At 46.5% G+C, this 20,965-nt stretch overlaps 1 protein-coding gene across 1 annotated transcript; it reads left to right on the top strand.

Annotated features, from left to right (window-relative positions):
- The first annotated feature begins 19,491 nt into the window (after nt 1-19,491).
- Nucleotides 19,492-20,442, top strand: LOC147684468 (olfactory receptor 1L6-like). The gene has a single exon (XM_086939639.1). It carries the CDS (start codon nt 19,498-19,500, stop codon nt 20,440-20,442), a length of 945 nt encoding a protein of 314 aa, XP_086795765.1. The 5' UTR covers nt 19,492-19,497.
- Nucleotides 20,443-20,965: the final 523 nt, after the last annotated feature.

Genomic DNA, 20,965 nt, shown 5'->3' with positions numbered 1-20,965 from the left:
ATCGGTATCACCGATTCCTTAATACCGATTCAGTAATTAGCGAATCCAGAACTTTGAAAAATCGCAAATTGTCGCATCAGCCAAACCTGTGCTTCCACGTGACTTCACAACCAGGAAGTGGCCACACCCATGCAGCTGCACTGATCTTGAAGCTGTTGGAGAGGCAGGGAGCAGGAGCAAGAGCACAGGAGCTGCACAGCTCCCACCTAGCTAACACAGAGGAACTGCACCATGGCCTCACAGGAGAAGGGGAAGGATGCTGGCGAAAGAAAGCGCAAGCACAAGTTTAGTGAGAGGGAGTTGGAGGTCCTCATAGAAGAGGTTGTCAAAGATCACAACCAGCTCTTTGGCAAGAAATCTCTGCACGTCCCTGAGGCACAAAAAAGGAGGATTTGGCTGGGGATCCAGCAGAAGATCAATGTGATTGGCGTCACACATCGCTCAACAGATGACCTAAAGAAGCAATGGTATGATCTGAGGAAACGTGCCGAGGAGAGGGTGGCTGACCGGCTGAAACAAGCCAGGAAGACAGGCTGGGGAACTTCAACAGCGCTTGCTCCAACTGCCCTAGAGCAAATGGTTGAGTCCACCCTCCAGCCGGAGAGCGTCAGTGGCATCGGGAACGTGGACAGCTCAGCAACAGCATCCAACAGACAAGGTAAGATGCATGCATTCTCCTGCAATATTCCCACTCCAGAACATGTTTTGTCTAAAATCAGCAATGCATCATGGGAGATGTAGTCCCTATCAACTATTAGCAAATCAGTCAGTCCCCAAAAAGCATAGGCATGTCACACACATCAATAGATGAGCTTGCAGAGGACAGACAGCTAGATTGTCAGTCATGAAATTTATTTGCAGAGAAATGCTGGCAGACAAGTGAGTAATAGTACATTCTGTATCCACAGGTGGAACATCGCCCCAGGCTGCAGAAGGGGAGACTGGCGAGGCTTCCATGGAGGAAAACACAATTGAGGAGGAAGTCTTATCACCTGCTAACACCACACCAACATCACCACCACCACCACCACGATCAAGGAGGTATACAGTGGGTAGTCTCCAGGAGATAGATGGCACAGAGGATGACAGCCAGGGAGTACAACAGACCACGCCGGACGATGACACACAAGCATCTGTGACACAGTCCCCCATGGAGGATGGCAACACAAGTGCTTGTAGACGGCGACAAAGGGCACAGAGTCCCGACGCCGGGGAGTCCAGTGTCTTCTCTGGTCTGGAGGTGCAGATGTTCAAAGTGCAGCGCCTGCAGGGAAAGACAATGAGGGCCATTCAACATCAGATGGTGGCAAACAACAGAAATATTGACAACACGAAGGAGGCCATATCCTGCCTCAACAATGCTGTAGCAGAGGGCATGACGGAGATGTCAGATGAAGTGAGGTTGTTATGCGGCAGAATTGATTCTGACCGTGCTGCAAGGCGCAGAGACAGGCAGCAACTTGCAGGGTACACTAAGTCTGTCAACAGGCTGTGCAATGCAACCCATGTGCTCAGTCATCGCTCAGTCACCATGCAACTGGAAAGGGCAAAGTGCAGTCGTGAAGTCACTCAGGGCGAGATGACAGTCACCAGTGCTTTAGAGGTGCTTCCGGCAAACCAAATTGCTGCCACCGGAACAGGGGACGAGGCTGGGAGTGAGGAGGCAACCAATCACAGCAGCATAACCCCCCCTTGCCAGAGAACAGGAGGCGCAGAGTTAGGAATGGTTGTGCCGCAGGACACAGCACTGGTGAGGACAGTGTGCCTGCTGAATGCAGCAGTGGTGCGCGTGGGCGCAGGAGATAAGCACTGCCATCCAGTTCCATTTCCATTGTATGGTGGGTGACGTCGCCCATTGGACACAATGATGTGACTAGTGGTTTTGCATGGAGCATGCTCAGGAAGGGAGCACCGTTCTGTCCGTCGGTACTCCAAAACAGAGAGAGCCTGCTGATGACGGACAGAGCAGTGCTCCCTTCCTGAGCGGTTGCCAGGGAGAGGTGAGGTCCTTTACTCAGCAGTTGCAGTATCTTTTGGTACAGACAAACCCAAAATTACGTCCTTCTCTGATATCCTTTTTTTTGTTTATATCACAGTACTATAGCAGCAGTATCAACCTTTTAAGGTCCTGACGAAAGCCTGATCCGAATATGGACTTTTTAGACTGAAACATGTTGACCACTATCCACCACACCAAGCTGTTCAAATCCATACTGCTGGTACACTGCTTTTTTAATCCTGGCAGTGGACATATTTGAATTAAAGTTTTGCTTCATGCCCATTAGTCAGTTTTAGATTTCACACATTCTCACAATTCCGTTCACATTAATTTATGTTTGCACTGCGACTTCACTCACACGTTTGACTCATCATATGTGGGTTTAGAACACCCTTTACACTCCAATAAAACATCCCAGAGCCCCTCCCTATCAGAGAGGGGGTTGTAGCCCTCAAAGGAACTAGGTGTTTCCTTTGGGAGGAGAATCCCTATGATGAAGCATGTCACCTCTAGTGAGTGAGGGATTTCGTCCTGTTAAGGGATCTGCCCATGGATATTTCTATGAGCACTAGTCAAGGGATCCATGGCTATCCAATACATCCTTCAATTTGCATGGGGGGGTGTTATCATTTAATAATCTATTAGTTATTATTTTTCTACACGCTTAAACCCTAGGATTTCAGTATGTTTGACTCCATTTGGATGACCTCAGGTGTATAATTTCATTATGCTCAAAAACCTAAACCTTCTTTGACTTAGAGGACCACACTGGCAAACCTGTATGGTCGGAGTGCTTCTTCTAATTCAGCCTCAGTTCCTCATTATGATTGTTACAATTTGACCGGGCAGCGGATTAATCAGTGTCATCCAAGGTGTGGTCCTTAGCCGATTTATTGGACCACGTGGAATCTAGCAATGGAGGTGCACTGTAACCATGAACACCTTCAAAGAGTCAGCTAATTTTCAAAGCCTCTGAGTAGGCCCTTCTTACACATTTGGATTTGGCTTTGCCCTTCTTAGGGGCAGACCCTCTGTATTTGGAGTCTGTGGACCCTAGCCTTGCTGTCTGTCCTATTCGTTCAGTTGTTTAGTAAATGGGCCCAAAGCCAGAGCCAGGGCTCTGTTAATGGATTGCTGGATGCTGTTGTCTAGGGTGTCTACAGATCGCCTTCAAATGGGTCATATTGAGCCACAGTGGAAATGCCAGCCAAAGGGGGTAAGTCCAGAAGCAGAGTGAGTGGAAACCCCGTCAGTTGAAGTAAGAATGTTGGTAATAAGGCTTGTAGGAAGCTGCCTCACACCTTCACTCTAGTGTAAAAACCTGGGTAGATTTTACAACTCTGATCAGTCTCCAATGATCATGGTATTCTAGGGGAGTTTTGAAGGGCCTTCCTGAAATTGGCAGGACCCGCTAGACTTTGCTCTTATGGATCTTGGGACGGGTGTACATGGGTGTTCAAAGACCAGGGTTCAGGCACAAATGTGCACCTGGTCCATAATCATAAAAACAGGAAGGTACCCAATGCGAGGGAATAGGTTCCTGAAATCCAGGTTTGATATCAGCCTATGGCAAGATAAGCGCCATCAACAGTTTTGAACTAAGGGAATACTTATTCTTCTGCTATGCAGTCTCTCACAATATGCAAGTTTCCTACTAAAGGAAGCAAGAATGTATCCGACTTTACAGGCAAAAGCTGAAAAAACGTTTACGCTGGAATCAAAAATCTTAAGACCCATTCAATCCTTTCATACTCCATTTCTGGTGCAGCCCCTGATGTGTGGCACTCCCTCCCTGAAGATATGCGAAGAAAATGTTCAATTTTTTGCAAAAACAAAAAAAAACTAAATATTTCAAGTATAATTGGAGTGAATTCCTTCTGAGCTCCTATACCTAGACTCTCTGCATCTTCTCTTCTATTTGTCAAGCCTGTATATCTTGTAATCCTTCCCAAAGTTCTCTCCCTCTGCCCTCCAATGTTCCTTCCCATGAATTCCTTAACCTCGCACTTCCCACAGAAGAAGGGGCCATTTGTAATTCTTCTATCTTCTTGGTCTTTACTTTCTACTCTGCTTGTCTATGATTCCACTGTAGTCTTTCTTCTTTCACCAGCTCCACTTCCATCCGATCCTCATCTCTGGTCCAACATCTCCAACGTCTCTGTTCAGTTAAACACAAAACAGCTGCTAGCACTAACCTCTTGTTTATATAAATGTTGCTTTGTGGGATGATCTGGGTACATGAAGCTCTGGGAATGATTTAGATCGTGGTGGTACTCACGCCGTCCCTCATGGCAGCGGTTTCAAATGCTCCGCCGAGTTGGCAGACCGCCAAGTAGGCAGGTGGTGAAACCGTCGAAAAAGTGGCAGCAGGACCGATTCCGCCAAGATCTAATGCAAGCCCTCTGTCTCACATGTTATTTGGAATGAAAGGCACACTATATAAACAGAAAGAAAACCATAAAGATAATAAATGTGAAGGAAGCCTATACCAGCCAAACTGAAATGTTAACACTTCAAAATGCTCTAGTATTCAGGGAACAATGCAGCTTGCCCTTTTTCCTTGCTTATCACTGTCTCTGGTACAAGTAATCTCACATCAGGCCACTCAGAACTTGTCATGTTTCAGATGTTTACCCAAAGTCAGACTAATGCAGGAAGAGGCACGGTTGCTAGGTGATGGTCAGCAACACAGGAAAAGGTGGACATGGGAAATCCACTGAGCAGAGATACAAGTCAAAAAGGCTTTATTTCGATAAAAATGATCATAAAAGCTTCACAATTTAAGAGTACACAAGTTCATTTGATTAAAAAGAAAAGACGATTCAACAATTTAATTACATTCAGCTTAAAAAATCTTGGTTTACGGATAAAAGAAGCATATCATAGGAGGATAGTTAAAAAGGAATTAAACAATTTCTTTGAGCCTTTTAGTTCTAATACACCATGCCCACGATAAGAATTTAGACAGGGTACAAACATACAGTGGGCCTGAGTCTGACATTAAAATACGTAGTGCCTCAACATGATGCCTGGTCCCCAACAAGCGGCACAATTGTTTAAACCATTTTCTTCTTGGTCGTGCATACTCCTGGCACTCAAACATAAAGTGTGCCACTGACTCTTGTCTGGATGTACACGTGGGGCAAAACTCCGTGGTCTGTGCTGGCGGTCTCCACCGTGATGTAAAGGCGTGCAGGGGAAGAGTTCCAGTTCTAAATTTGAAATAAAGGGTCCTATCAAATGGTTTTTCAATGATATCTAGATAGAGTTCTCGAATCGGTAGGTCCTTAAATTTCAAAAAGTCCTCCGTCAATCTGCCCAATATGCAGTTACTATTCCGCTGAGACAGGATCCAGTTCCATTATAGACTCTTAAGTGTTGCCTTTGATGGAGAGGACCTATTTTCCCAGGCTTCACTTAGGCCCAAGTTGCACAAGAGGGATTTCATGTCTCTTAACCATTTAATTCTGTGCCACCCTGGTGATGACATGATTTCAGAGAGCCCTTTCGCATATTTGGCGAGCTCCGGAACTCGCCACAACCGGGCCCATAGGAGTAAGGGCCGGAACTTTGCTAAATCTTCAATAGGTCGACAACCTAAGTCAAGCATTAGTGGGGCCATGGGAGTACCTCGGGGGAGTGACATAATGGCCCTACAGAACTTCCTCTCGGATCTTGACAATTCATTGATGTTGCATGAGCCCCATAGCTCTGCCCCGTAAAGAGCAGAGCTAACTCCCCTTGCTGTGTAAATATCAATAACAGGGGCTATTATAGCGCAGGAGCGCTGCTCCTTTAGGAGAGCCCCTATTACCCTCTTATGAGCTAGCAGCATTTTATCTAAGTGAGGGGCCCACTGCATGTTGTGCGACAAACGGATGCCTAGGTAATCAAATACGTCTACCCTCCCCAAAGGTGCAGCGTTCAGCTTGGGGGGGCGTACAGATTTTTTTGGGGGGGTTCATCACAAGGTATTTCGTTTTATCAGTATTGATTACCAGGCCCCGTTCTGCACAGAAAGTCTGGAAGTTATTAAGGAGTTTTTGAAGACCCATTGGGGATTTAGATAGCAAAAGCGTATCATCGGCAAAGAGAAGGGTGGGGATACGTTCCCCCGCCAGGGAAGGTTCATCTGAAGGATCTTTCAACAGATGCTCAACCACTCCGTTGATGTACAGGGAGCAAAGGGTGGGAGCTAAAACACATCCCTGGCGAACCCCTCTCTACCGGGATACTGCTGGTTCTTTCCCCCCCTGTACCCCATCTTATCTGGGCAAAGCTGTTTTCATGAAGCCTTACAAGTAACGATAGAATGTAGTGCGGTATCCCCATATCAGTAAGGACTCTTCAGAGGGTCTCCCTAGGTACAAGGTCAAACGCAGTCTTTAAATCGATAAATGCGAGATAAAGACTGCCTTTGCCTATAACCACCCCCTTCCAGTACACTAGCATCAATCTGAAGGCTTGTTTTATTGTGCCAGTGCCTACTCTAAATCCTGCCTGGTAATCAGAGAGGATGTTATTATCATTAATCCAATCCAGTATTCTAACCAGCAGAACCTTACCAACTACCTTTTGGCTTATGTCCAACAAGCTTATAGGTCTATAGTTGGATGGGTCGTCCCTAGCTCCTTTTTTAAAAATAGGGACGACCTCCGCCCCTTTCCAGGATGTGGGAATCTAATATAAACAGGGTTTGTATTAGAATATTTTTGAAGGGCAATAAGCAGGCAATGAATGAGTTTCCCCCATTTCGGAATGTCTGAGCGCAATAAGTCCCCAGGAATACCATCCGGGCCGGCCGCCTTTTGGGGCATGATGGTACTAATAGCATATTCTACTTCTTTTGTTGAAAAGTCAGAATCTATTAGGTCTGCCTCCCAGTCTGGTTGGGTCATAATTGGGGCCACCTCCCATCCCTGATCTTCCTTGGGTGCATCTAAGATGTTATGTCCAGGTTGGCGGGTGTATAGTTTGGAGAAGTGGTTGACCCACGCTTGGCTAGTGATGTTCAGTGGCGGTTTTACCGTGGGGGCGTTTGGGCGCCGCCCCCCCTGTTTTCTCGCCGTGCGAGAAGAAGGCAGAAACAAATGGTAGTTATTTATTTATAACTACCATTTGTTTCTGCCTGCCCTTCTCGCACGGCGAGAAATCAGTCAGCAAACTTCCTCGAGCTCGAGCCTCAGGGCAGGGGGGAGTGGCTTGGGGGAGTGGCTTGCCCACTGTTGTAAATACGGACTGTTTGGACAGCCTGAGAGGCTGTCCAAACAGACAGTATTAGCAACAGTGGGCAAGCCGCTCCCCCAAGCCTCCTCCCACTCTCCGTTCTGCAGCATGCAGACTAAGAAGAATGACGTGTTTAGGGCAGCCGGCCGAACCAATCAGCGCCGGCTGCCATGGAGGGGAGGGAGGCTGCCTGCAGCCTTCAGTGACGACGAGGCATTCAAAAAAATCCAGGATGGCGCGCGGGAGTCTGCAGTCTCGGCCCTCGGGACAGGACTCGAGTGAACCCAAATAAAACCACGTTACTAGCCTCCCGGATCCCTATTTTAAAGTGCTACTGAAGCAAAATCAATGTAATAATCCACGTTAGTAAGCGCAATATCAGAATGAATTATTAAGAGCAACAAGCGCGCTGGATGTAAGAGAATGCAGCAGGCAGGAATTCTAATGGCGGATGGGGGCATCTTTTTGGGCGGTTTTGTCGAGCTTCCTCTCTGCACCTATGGATCTATAAATCAACATTTGTCAGCGCTGAAATCTCTGGAAGCCCAGCAGGAGGTACCGTGAACTTTTCTTTACTTCACAACCAGGCATCTGATGTGAGAAGGGTGCGGAAGAGGGAGGGTGTGGAATACATGAACGTGTCTGCCATGAGAGGGCTAAAGTGTATTACCGTTTCTGACGTGGTCCAGGTGTAACTCTTGGAGTAACTCAGGTGTTGGATGTGTGCATCTGAGAGACAAAGGTTGCATGTAAAGTCTAGGGGAGCTGTGTGTGGCTTAATCTTGTATGTTTGGGAGAGGGCTGCTGGTGTGTTTGCTATGACACAAGGCAGGTATGTTTGTGATCGTGCTGGCTTAAGTGAGTGGGGACACTTCATCCATAGTGTGAGTGTGAAGGGCAGCATGACCCTGTGCTTGTTTTCCGTATGTAGCTGTTTTGAGGCCTGGCTTTGTTTAATATGTTCATAGGGAGGTTTTTTGTTTATCAGATCTGTGGTTAGCGTGCTTTTGTGAGTTTGTATGCGGTTGTGTTGCTTTTTTTTAATGTGTCCATGACCCCTCGCGCCCTACCACTTTGAAAGATCACCAGCCGCCACTGGTGATGTTACATGTTATAAGGTCGCTATCTGGTCTGTTTCTGGTTCTAATTGTATCCCAGAAGCGCCTTGGGTCTTTCTTAGTACTAGCCTCTTTTAAAGTGTGCCAGTACTCTTCTTCCCACTCCTTTTTTGCACTTGACAGTATTCGCTTGTGCTCTTTCCTAGCTTCCTTTATCAGGGCTTGGGATCTACCTTTGACAGCCTCAATCAAAAGGGATTTTGCGTGTCTGCATGCAGATGTATACCAGTCATGCTTGCCCCTAGAGTTTCGGGGTGCCGTATTCCTCCCCACACGCCCCTTTTTCAGGAATATGTCCCCTATAGACCTGAGTGTATCCTCAAAGATAGATGTCACCCTTCCAGTTGAAGAGGCTGAATTGATAGTATCCAATTCCGACTGAGAAGCCGTAAGCAATTCATTAATTGTATTAAGTTTGGCTTCATCAGCTGAGATTTTATTCCACTTTAAACGTCTCCCACAAGAAGAAACAGAAATTTTGTGAGCATGTTTAGGGGACGTTTCGGCTGGTTTATTAGGCCAAGGATTTGTTAGAGATAGGGAGAGCGAATTGTGATCACTTTCTACCGTGCACTAGACCCCATAGTGAAAAATCTAGCAGAATGTAGTCGATCCTCGAGGTGTGGTTGGCTCTATTATATGTAATAGCACCCAAGGGGTCTGAAGATGTACGACCATTTGCGGCTCTTAGGCCAAACTCCAATGTCAGAGCATTTAACTGGATCGCACTATGAGACCATCTTTTAATCGGGGGGGGTGGTTAGGGCTGGGATACCCCTTCTAATGTCATCCTCTCCCAGGTCCAGAATGTCATCTGAGGAGAGTGGCTCATAGGTGCAATTAAAGTCTCCCGCAACTAGGATCTGGGCACCCTCAACATTTTCTCTGAGTTCTGCTTCAAGAGTGGTTACAATCGGGGACATAGACCCATGTTTAGTACCTCTCACATATATATTAAACAAATCAAGGGTTAATCCCCTATGGGGACCTCTCAAAGAAAGTCCTAGAATATCTGGACTATTGATCTGCTTAGATTTTATGCGGCAATTAAGGGAGATGCTTACCCAAATGAGCAGGCCCCCCGAAGGGCGTTCCTTCCCATTTGTATGTTTTACCGCAGGCACAAAGTATGTAACATAACCAACACGATGGAGTGGTTCTAGGCTCCAGGTCTCTTGGAGCAAGCAGATCTTATGCGCCTCCACCAGAGTATTCCACTCAGGTGAACCCAGTTTCCTTTGGATGCCTGCTAAGTTCCAACTAAGAATCATTAATGAGGCCTTGGAGTCATAGCCGTTACTGTTTTGAGGGCCCAGGAAAAGGTGGACATGGGAAATCCACTGAGCAGAGATACCTACAGAGAACAATGGAAAGTTTACTGCAACCTCCCTCGACCCATCAAGCAAGTCAAGTTTCAGGGAGGCGGTCATGAGCAATGGGAATATGCAGGATATCATGGTCACCTTGGACAAAGGAAAACATGTAGGGAGACTACCATCTGTGTACTGCCTCTCTATATACATCCACCATTGATCTGAGTCAGTGGAATACTAAATAAACATGCTAAAGATGCTCTAAACATATACCATAAGAGGATTGTAGGTCATATAAACATATACCATAAGCAGATAGGCTATGGCACACGTTATGTAAAGATTGGACGGATTTGTGAAAAGTGAAGCATCTCCAACAGATTACTGAGTTAACTGGAGAAAAGGCATAGGGTCAGCCAGGACAAAATGTGCAGGGTCAGAGCTTAATAGCTAAATACAGTGAACTTCTCGTCCAGCAGCCAGCCTCTGATATTATTCACTTGGTAACATACACAAAATGATTGTAGTTTGTGAATAGCAATGGCCTCAACATTTTGTGGATCAGGGTTTGTATTAGAATATTTTTGAAGGAGCCAAAGTGATCCCCATTTTCAAAAAAAGTGACAGGAGAAATCCATCCAACTATCGTCCCATTAGCCTGATTGACTGCATCCAAAAAGAATTTTGCTGCTCCCTATTAGTGAGGATACTGGATTGGATGGCCGACAACCATATCTTGTAATCATTACAAGCAGGGGTTCACCAAAAAATGGGAGCAATGGACCAAGTGTTCCGTTTCCATCTTCTTGATTGGAAGGTGGTGACACTGGGCAAGGGGAGTCTATATGTAGCATTTATAGACCTGAAGTAATCGTTCAACCTCATGCACAGAAAAAAGCTTAGGTTGGTGCGGAATGAGATGGAGATGCCCCAAGAAATCTTTTCACTGCTTGTATGCCTCCATGTAGACAACTATGCTAGGGTGAGATGTAGTGGCCAGGGCCAAGTCACTGATCCTGTAAAAATTTGCCAGGGGGTCGGACAGGGCTCTGTTTTGCCCCCAACATTATTTTCTCTATACATCAATCAAGTGGTCGACTACTTAGCCGTAATACCAGCTGACGTGCCTTTTCTAGGGAATGAGAAAATTGCAGCCCTCCTTTTCGCAGGCGACACCCTCCTCGTCTCTAAAACACCTATGGGGCTCCAAACTTTATTAAACTGATATAAGATCTTTTGTGGTGAGAGGGGCCTCGAAATAAATACTTCCAAAACGAAACTGATGATGCTGAATCCACACAAATCATTCAAAGGGCACTTATCTCTAAATAACATCTCCATAGAGCAAGTGAGTTGCTTTGAATATTTGGGGATCAAACTGTCCGAAGGCATGACCTGGAAGCAACGTCTAAACAAGGCCTACCTCAAGTTCACACATGTAACCGGGACCCTAAGGAGGGAACACTGTTGCTCCTATACAAAACCAGTTGCACCAGCCCCAGAGATGTACAAAAGCGAGGCTGTAAATTTTGCCCTTTATGGGGCTGAGCTGTGGAAATTTGAAAAGCGAACAATCTAACAGTGATTGAGAATAAGTTCCTTAGGAACTAGGGGGCCCATTAGGATGGTGGGCGGATCGGTATTTAAGAATTGGTAAATAGAGATTACCTCCATATGGCCCTTAGAGCTTATTTGTGTGCTTCAGCCATTTGGGAAATATGAATGACCAACATGGAATGTTTGAGTTCCAGCACAAGTGACAGCCACCTTAAATGTTAGATAATAAAACACTGACGTGTAGCAGGCTGTGGTTTCTTGTTTCTTTTCAGTTAGGTGGGTATCACACTATTTTTGCTTACATATGTAAACCACAGATCTTGCACGTTGCAGCTCAGAGGGAACTTCAATCCACTGTGTTCTGTAGGCAGCCGTGGGAAGGGCGCAAGACCGCTGGCCTTCTTCAGTTGTCTTATATAAGAAAGAGGTAAAGGCTCTGTATGTTTTAACACTGGCTAAGGATCAGCCTTCCTAAATGCTTTCTGGCCATGACATCAATGGTGGGACCATTGGTAGGAATGAAGCTCACTTCACAAGAAATGGATGAATTTTTAAAGAAAGTATACATACCACAACATTGCACATCACGTTCACAGTGAAATAGCCTTGCAGACAAAACTCGTAGAATAACAAATGTATCCAAAAATTGGGTAACCATTAAGAACACCAGAACAAGGGTTTCATGGATCATGATGTGGGCACATTGAATAGCACCACATAGTGTGCCAAAAGAAAGCCCTTTGTCAAGGGGACGATACAAAAGGGGGTGGTGATGGACGGAGCCTCTGAATCAATCAAACACTCACACCCAGTCAAAAGATCTGGGTTTAATCCATCATCGTTCTTTAGCCCACTCTGCCACCCCAGTTCAGACATGGCTATATGCAAATCAGTCTGACCCTGTGCCTCATGGGAACAGTCCAGCCCGAACTGCCAAGCCATGTCTTCCCTGGACCGGAAACAAGCTTCCGAGGACCGGTTTCTGGCATTACAGCCGTCTTCAGCCCGGCTTGCTTGAATCCAGTGGCAAAGTGAGCAAGGGACTCACGTCTGAGTATACCCTGCCAGACTTATGGCAGCCAAAAGCGGTACAAAAAAAGGGGGTGGTGATGGACGAAGCATCTGAATCAATCAAACACTCACACCCAGTCAAAAGATCTGGGTTTAATCTATCACCTTTCTTTAGCCCACTCTGCTACCGCAGTTCAGACATGGCTATATGCAAATCAGTCTGACCCTGTGCCTCATGGGAACAGTCCAGTCCGAACTGCCAAGCCATGTCTTCCCTGGACCGGAAACAAGCTTGCAAGGACCGGTTTCTGGCATTACAGCCGTCTTCAGCCCGGCTTGCTTGAATCCAGTGGCAAAGTGAGCAAGGGACTCACGTCTGAGTATACCCTGCCACACTTGTGGCGGCCTAAAGCGGTACAAAAGGGGGTGGTGATGGACGGAGCATCTGAATCAATCAAACACTCACACCCAGTCAAAAGATCTGGGTTTAATCCATCACCGTTCTTTTGCCCACTCTGCCACCCCAGTTCAGACATGGCTATATGCAAATCAGTCTGACCCTGTGCCTCATGGGAACAGTCCAGCCCAAACTGCCAAGCCATGTCTTCCCTGGACCGGAAACAAGCTTCCGAGGACCGGTTTCTGGCATTACAGCCGTCTTCAGCCCGGCTTGCTTGAATCCAGTGGCAAAGTGAGCAAGGGACTCACGTCTGAGTATACCCTGCCACACTTATGGCAGCCACAAGCGGTACAAAAGGGGGTGGTGATGGACGGAGCATCTGAATCAATCAAACACTCACACCCAGTCAAAAGATCGGGGTTTAATCCATCACCGTTCTTTCGCCCACTCTGCCACCCCAGTTCAGACATGGCTATATGCAAATCAGTCTGACCCTGTGCCTCATGGGAACGGTCCAGCCGAACTGCCAAGCCATGTCTTCCCTGGACCGGAAACAAGCTTCCGAGGACTGGTTTCTGGCATTACAGCCGTCTTCAGCCCGGCTTGCTTGAATCCAGTGGCAAAGTGAGCAAGGGACTCACGTCTGAGTATACCCTGCAACACTTATGGCGGCCAAAAGCGGTACAAAAGGGGTGGTGATGGATGGAGCATCTGAATCAATCAAACACTCACACCCAGTCAAAAGATCTGGGTTTAATCCATCACTGTTCTTTAGCCCACTCTGCCACCCCAGTTCAGACATGGCTATATTCAAATCAGTCTGACCCTGTGCCTCATGGGAACAGTCCAGCCCGAACTGCCAAGCCATGTCAGACTGATTTGCATATAGCCATGTCTGAACTGGGGTGGCAGAGTGGGCTAAAAAACTGTAATGGATTAAACCCAGATCTTTTGACTGGGTGTGAGTGTTTGATTGATTCAGATGCTCCGTCCATCACCACCCCCTTTTGTACCGCTTTTGGCTACCATAAGTGTGGCAGGGTATGCTCAGACGTGAGTCCCTTGCTCACTTAGCCACTGGATTCAAGTAAGCCGGGCTGAAGACGGCTGTAATGCCAGAAACCGGTCCTCGAAAGCTTGTTTCCGGTCAAGGGAAGACATGGCTTGGCAGTTTGGGCTGGACTGTTCCCATGAGGCACAGGGTCAGACTGATTTGCATATAGCCATGTCTGAACTGGGGTGGCAGAGTGGGCTAAAGAACGGTAATGGATTAAACCCAGATCTTTTGACTGGGTGTGAGTGTTTGATTGATTCAGATGCTCCTTCCATGACCACCCCCTTTTGTACCGCTTTTGGCCGCCATAAGCGTGGCAGGGTATGGTCAGACGTGAGTCCCTTGCTCACTTTGCCACTGGATTCAAGCAAGCCGGGCTGAAGACGGCTGGAATGCCAGAAACCGGTCCTCGGAAGCTTGTTTCCGGTCCAGGGAAGACATGGCTTGGCAGTTCGGGCTGGACTGTTCCCATGAGGCACAGGGTCAGACTGATTTGCATATAGCCATGTCTGAACTGGGGTGGCAGAGTGGGCTAAAGAACAGTGATGGATTAAACCCAGATCTTTTGACTGGGTGTGAGTGTTTGATTGATTCAGATGCTCCATCCATCACCACCCCTTTTGTACCGCTTTTGGCCGCCATAAGTGTTGCAGGGTATACTCAGACGTGAGTCCCTTGCTCACTTTGCCACTGGATTCAAGCAAGCCGGGCTGAAGACGGCTGTAATGCCAGAAACCAGTCCTCGGAAGCTTGTTTCCGGTCCAGGGAAGACATGGCTTGGCAGTTCGGCTGGACTGTTCCCATGAGGCACAGGGTCAGACTGATTTGCATATAGCCATGTCTGAACTGGGGTGGCAGAGTGGGCTAAAGAACGGTGATGGATTAAACCCCGATCTTTTGACTGGGTGTGAGTGTTTGATTGATTCAGATGCTCCGTCCATCACCACCCCCTTTTGTACCGCTTGTGGCTGCCATAAGTGTGGCAGGGTATACTCAGACGTGAGTCCCTTGCTCACTTTGCCACTGGATTCAAGCAAGCCGGGCTGAAGACGGCTGTAATGCCAGAAACCGGTCCTCGGAAGCTTGTTTCCGGTCCAGGGAAGACATGGCTTGGCAGTTTGGGCTGGACTGTTCCCATGAGGCACAGGGTCAGACTGATTTGCATATAGCCATGTCTGAACTGGGGTGGCAGAGTGGGCAAAAGAACGGTGATGGATTAAACCCAGATCTTTTGACTGGGTGTGAGTGTTTGATTGATTCAGATGCTCCGTCCATCACCACCCCCTTTTGTACCGCTTTTGGCTGCCATAAGTGTGGCAGGGTATACTCAGACGTGAGTCCCTTGCTCACTTTGCCACTGGATTCAAGCAAGCCGGGCTGAAGACGGCTGTAATGCCAGAAACCGGTCCTCAGAAGCTTGTTTCTGGTCCAGGGAAGACATGGCTTGGCCGTTCGGGCTGGACTGTTCCCATGAGGCACATGGTCAGACTGATTTGCATATAGCCATGTCTAAACTGGGGTGGCAGAGTGGGCTAAAGAACGGTGATGGATTAAACCCAGATCTTTTGACTGGGTGTGAGTGTTTGATTGATTCAGATGCTCCGTCCATCACCACCCCCTTTTGTACCGCTTTAGGCCGCCACAAGTGTGGCAGGGTATACTCAGACGTGAGTCCCTTGCTCACTTTGCCACTGGATTCAAGCAAGCCGGGCTGAAGACGGCTGTAATGCCAGAAACCGGTCCTTGCAAGCTTGTTTCCGGTCCAGGGAAGACATGGCTTGGCAGTTCGGGCTGGACTGTTCCCATGAGGCACAGGGTCAGACTGATTTGCATATAGCCATGTCTGAACTGCGGTAGCAGAGTGGGCTAAAGAACGGTGATAGATTAAACCCAGATCTTTTGACTGGGTGTGAGTGTTTGATTGATTCAGATGCTTCGTCCATCACCACCCCCTTTTTTTGTACCGCTTTTGGCTGCCATAAGTCTGGCAGGGTATACTCAGACGTGAGTCCCTTGCTCACTTTGCCACTGGATTCAAGCAAGCCGGGCTGAAGACGGCTGTAATGCCAGAAACCGGTCCTCGGAAGCTTGTTTCCGGTCCAGGGAAGACATGGCTTGGCAGTTCGGGCTGGACTGTTCCCATGAGGCACGGGGTCAGACTGATTTGCATATAGCCATGTCTGAACTGGGGTGGCAGAGTGGGCTAAAGAACGGTAATGGATTAAACCCAGATCTTTTGACTGGGTGTGAGTGTTTGATTGATTCAGATGCTCCGTCCATCACCACCCCCTTTTGTACCGCGTTTGGCCGCCATAAGTGTGGCAGGGTATGCTCAGACGTGAGTCCCTTGCTCACTTTGCCACTGGATTCAAGCAAGCCGGGCTGAAGACGGCTGGAATGCCAGAAACCGGTCCTCGGAAGCTTGTTTCCGGTCCAGGGAAGACATGGCTTGGCAGTTCGGGCTGGACTGTTCCCATGAGGCACGGGGTCAGACTGATTTGCATATAGCCATGTCTGAACTGGGGTGGCAGAGTGGGCTAAAGAACGGTAATGGATTAAACCCAGATCTTTTGACTGGGTGTGAGTGTTTGATTGATTCAGATGCACCGTCCATCACCACCCCCTTTTGTACCGCTTTTGGCCGCCATAAGTGTGGCAGGGTATGCTCAGACGTGAGTTCCCTGCTCACTTTGCCACTGGATTCAAGCAAGCCGGGCTGAAGACGGCTGGAATGCCAGAAACCGGTCCTCGGAAGCTTGTTTCCGGTCCAGGGAAGACATGGCTTGGCAGTTCGGGCTGGACTGTTCGCATGAGGCACAGGGTCAGACTGATTTGCATATAGCCATGTCTGAACTGGGGTGGCAGAATGGGCTAAAGAACGGTAATGGATTAAACCCAGATCTTTTGACTGGGTGTGAGTCTTTGATTGATTCAGATGCTCCGTCCATCACCACCCCCTTTTGTACCGCTTTGTCAAGGGGACAGCAAGTTTCTTCCCAGTTATATTCAGTATGAGGAATGTGAAGAATGGTGTGAACAATGTGAACAATTGTATGCAGGAAAATAATTGAAAGGATATGGAAAGACAAGCACAATACCAATCCTTGAAATACAATAATAGTGTAAGAGGATGTTTCCAGACAAATAGCTGAAAGGATCAGAGTAAAAAAACAGAACATGGAAGGAAGGGTGAAACCGTGAGCAAGATTGCCACAAATGCCATTCATATTGGAATGTAGTTAGAGTTAAAGCACCAACAGGAGTATTTACTTCAAAGAAATAGTTTTGAATCATCAGTTGAATCCGAAAGGGCACAGCATTACATCATGGGTGACTCTAGTATTGTTTGGATGGTACATCAAATATTCAAACTGAAACACTTAACCATAAAGCTAATATGGTGATATTGATGCAGATGCATTGTCTAATTTTGAAGAGAATGTTGGACGCTGCCAGAAATTACAGGAACCAGCTAAACATCTCAAATGAAATTAAATGTAAGTTCTATAAAGCGTGTGTATGCCGAGGCATCCTAGCACTAGCTGTCATTAAAACTAGACCAGAAGGAGATAGTAAAGACTATGGTTTCGATGCAAAAAGCCATGTTTTTAGCGATTTTCTAAACAGTTGTCTGTTGGTTTGATACTCAGACTGATGGGCAGAGTGTTCCACAGTATAGGAGCCAGATGGAAAAAAACTCTGCCACCCGATTTTACGGTCTTCACCCCGGGAACGAGTAGAAAGGCCGTCGATGACCTGAGGTTGCTTTGTGGAACGTTCCATCTGATATGCTTACTGAGATAGGCATTATAGATAATGGGGTGACCCAAAAGTCGTCACCGGACCTGGGTACAATGCGGGAATGAAAAGAAAGGTCTGTGACTTATTCAAGAAGAACTTGATTCAGATCTGTATAGTCTATGTTGTGTATAAACTCCAACACTGGTATTTAATCCCATGTAGAATCCACTACGCATATGACTTCAAAGTTATATTATGAATGCATACAGAGAATTTACGAAACCAAAAACAATGAAGGGCCAGGGAAGCAAATTTCATCTGCAATACATTTATTAAAATTGTTATACTTAATTCACAATTTTAAACATTTTGTAATATGTTGCGTAAAGGGAAAAGAAAAAGGATTAAAGGACGTGCTTGTGTGGGGCAAGTGAGAGTGAAGATCACAGATGTAGGAATTTGCTTCCCTGGCCCTTCATTGTTTTTGGTTTCGTAAATTCTCTGTATGCATTCATAATATAACTTTGATGTCATATGCGTAGTGGATTCTACATGGGATTAAATACCAGTGTTGGAGTTTATACACAACACAGACTATACAGATCTGAATCAAGTTCTTCTTGATTAAGTTACTGAGGCAGGCCCAGCCTCGTGCAGTGTATTGTGCACAATGCACATTGACTTACATTGGATCCTTGCCTGAGTGGGAGCCAATGCAGGTCTTGACTACTTTGGGATGCAGGACTGAATTTGGGAATTTTAAGCAGTAGTTGTGCAGCTGCAGTTTGTAGTGATTGCAGCTTTTGTATAGTCCTCTTGTTTGCCCCTAAGTAGAGGGTTTTGCAATAATCAATTTCTGATAGCACCAGAACAACGATGACTGTTTTCCTAAGATCAATAGGAATTAAAGGTAAGATTTTTTGTAGAATTTTTTATGTAGAAAAGCACGAAGATGTAGTGCAGTTGACCTGATAAGATAATGATAAGTGGTCATCTAGAGTGTTTTTTTACCTTTTTACTGCCAATGGGCAAGGCCCGGCTGCTTCCGTCCACCAATTGTCATGCATGGTGATTGAACATTTTTAATTGAATGACCTAACAACCTCATTGCCCCTTGTTCAAGAGTTATTATCAAAATTCTATTCCTATTAATGGACTATGGACTGTGTGAATACCCTGTTCAATAGTTTATTTTCATGGTTCTTTCTATGTACCTCTTCTTCTACCAGTTAAACACTCAGGGCCTTATTATAATGTCGGTGGGCCCTCCACCAACAGGCCATTGGTGGGGGGCCCACTGGCACCAATGCAGTCGTCAGACCACCAGATTACGATCCGGCGGTCGGAGGCATCGATCTTTGGGGCTGATTGCTGCATTTTTGAATGGCTCAAGGAGCCCGTAGGGGTACTGGTGGGACTGTAATCACCACAATAGGGGTGGTGCCTGCTCAGGCACTGCTGTAGTGATGATGGCCCTCTACCTTTACATGGCTGTCTGACCACCATGTAAAGGCAGACGGAATTGAATCTGGTGGCCCCTTGCAGGGTCCCCATCCCCCATGGGCCTCCGCTATGAGTCTTTTGCATTGTGGCTTGTGCTGATGCCCTTTTCCAGCCCAGCAGAACAAGCCACAATGCAAAAGACCACTTTTCCGACTAGCTGCATGGTGGTTGCATTGTGATTGGGCAGGTGTAACCACGGACATGTAGTTGGTCAGACACCTGCCGAATACGATGGTGGTCAAATGCTTGTCTTAATGAGGGCCACAGCTGTGGGCTGTGCCTTATTGCACACCGATGTTATATCATTTTCTTGGGGTTTTGGTATCTTACTGTTGGTGCTGAAAACTGGCAGAAACTGCACCATGCAGACTTCTGTTCACCAGCCCCATGATATTTTCCTTTTACTCTGTGCCTATGTTCAGGCTTCACATAGTGTCATAGTACTACTTCATGTGTGTGTGTGTGTGTATGTTTGTGTGTATTTATGTAGACCATCTGTCAATGTTTATAGTATTTTATTATGTTGCTTTAAGATACCTGTTCAGTTTTTACCTTGCAGATGGGTGGTGAAAAACATGGAAATTAAGAACCAGACTGGTGTTACGTATTTTAACCTTCTTGGCCTATCAGACAATCCGGCTCATCAGACGACTCTCTTTTCACTGTTCTTTATAATGTACTCAGTGGCACTGATAAGCAACAGCACCATCATGGCTACTATTGCTGCTGACCCTCAGCTTCATACACCCATGTACTTCTTCATCTGGAACCTGTCACTGGTAGACATCTGCATGACAACAACCATAGTGCCCCAGCTGCTGGTCAACATGCTCTCACATAGAAGGACCATCTCCTTCTCAGGTTGCATCACACAGTTGTTCTTCCTTATTGTCACAGGGAATACAAATTTCCTCCTACTTGGTGCAATGGCCTTTGACCGGTACGTTGCTATCTGCAAGCCTTTGCATTACTTCATGGTGATGGAGAAGAAGTTCTGCATGGGGCTGCTGGCGGGTTCCTGGGTAGTAGGACTTCTACATTCTTTGCTGCACAGCATTTTGACTTCCAGGCTACCATTTTGTGCTTCCAATCTGATCCAGAGTTTTTTCTGTGACCTCCCACCTCTGCTGAAGCTCTCATGCTCAGACACAAGCATAAATGAGCTCTTGCTTTTCACAGAAGCCCTGGTGATCATCCTGTTCTCCGTTTCCATTGTTGTAATCTCATACACCCGTATCATCTTGACTGTACTAAGAATCCGCACACGAGAGGGCAGGAGTAAGGCCTTCAGCACCTGCTCTTCCCATCTCATTGTGGTCACCTTGTACTATGGGACAATCTTATTCATCTATTTCCGGCCTAGCTCCAGCTATTCACTGGAGAAGGACAAGGCAGTGACTGTGGTGTACACCGTTATCACCCCCATGCTGAACCCTTTCATTTATAGCCTGAGAAATCAAAAGATGAAAGATGCTTTAAAAAAATATATTGGTCGATTCATATTTTTTCTCAAGTTCTAAAATGTGTCTCTCTGCTGCAAAATTCTTGAAATTATTATGAATAATATTTTGATTCACTTTCTAAATAACCTCACATTTCCCGCCTAAATGATTCATGACATAAATTAGCCATTCCCTCTGGTTCCCAATCATGGTCATTGTTTTTGTTTTCCCAAATATAAATCTCAGTTGCTGTATTTGTCTTGCTGAACCTGGGCATATTTGCTCTATTCCTCTCTGGTACCATTCTATGAGAATATGACTAAAGTGTCACCATTGTCACTAGTCTGAACTGCATGGATCTGTTATGAAGTCAGTAGTTACAACTGCAAATAAGACAAATCTTTTCATTACTAAAAAGTTCCCCTTGAAATGAGAATTCTGGGGCATATTATCAAGGGGGTTTATCTCCGCTTTAAAAGCCAAGAAAGCGGAGATACAATTATCTCCCTATTACCTAGCTGTCGCTAACACCAGTTAGCGACAGCTAGTAGGAGATAGCGATCATCTTGGGCCCTGCTTTGCATGTCAGTGATATTTATCA

The sequence above is a fragment of the Lissotriton vulgaris genome, chromosome 10 (assembly GCF_964263255.1).
Source record: "Lissotriton vulgaris chromosome 10, aLisVul1.2, whole genome shotgun sequence".
Taxonomy (NCBI): Eukaryota; Metazoa; Chordata; class Amphibia; order Caudata; family Salamandridae; genus Lissotriton; species Lissotriton vulgaris.
The sequence above is the reverse complement of the archived record's forward strand: the minus strand, read 5'-3'. Positions and strand labels throughout refer to the sequence as shown.

Excerpts from the sequence above, each read along its gene's own strand:
- LOC147684468 (XM_086939639.1), top strand. The coding sequence starts at position 19,498 with ATGGAAATTAAGAACCAGACTGGTGTTACGTATTTTAACCTTCTTGGC.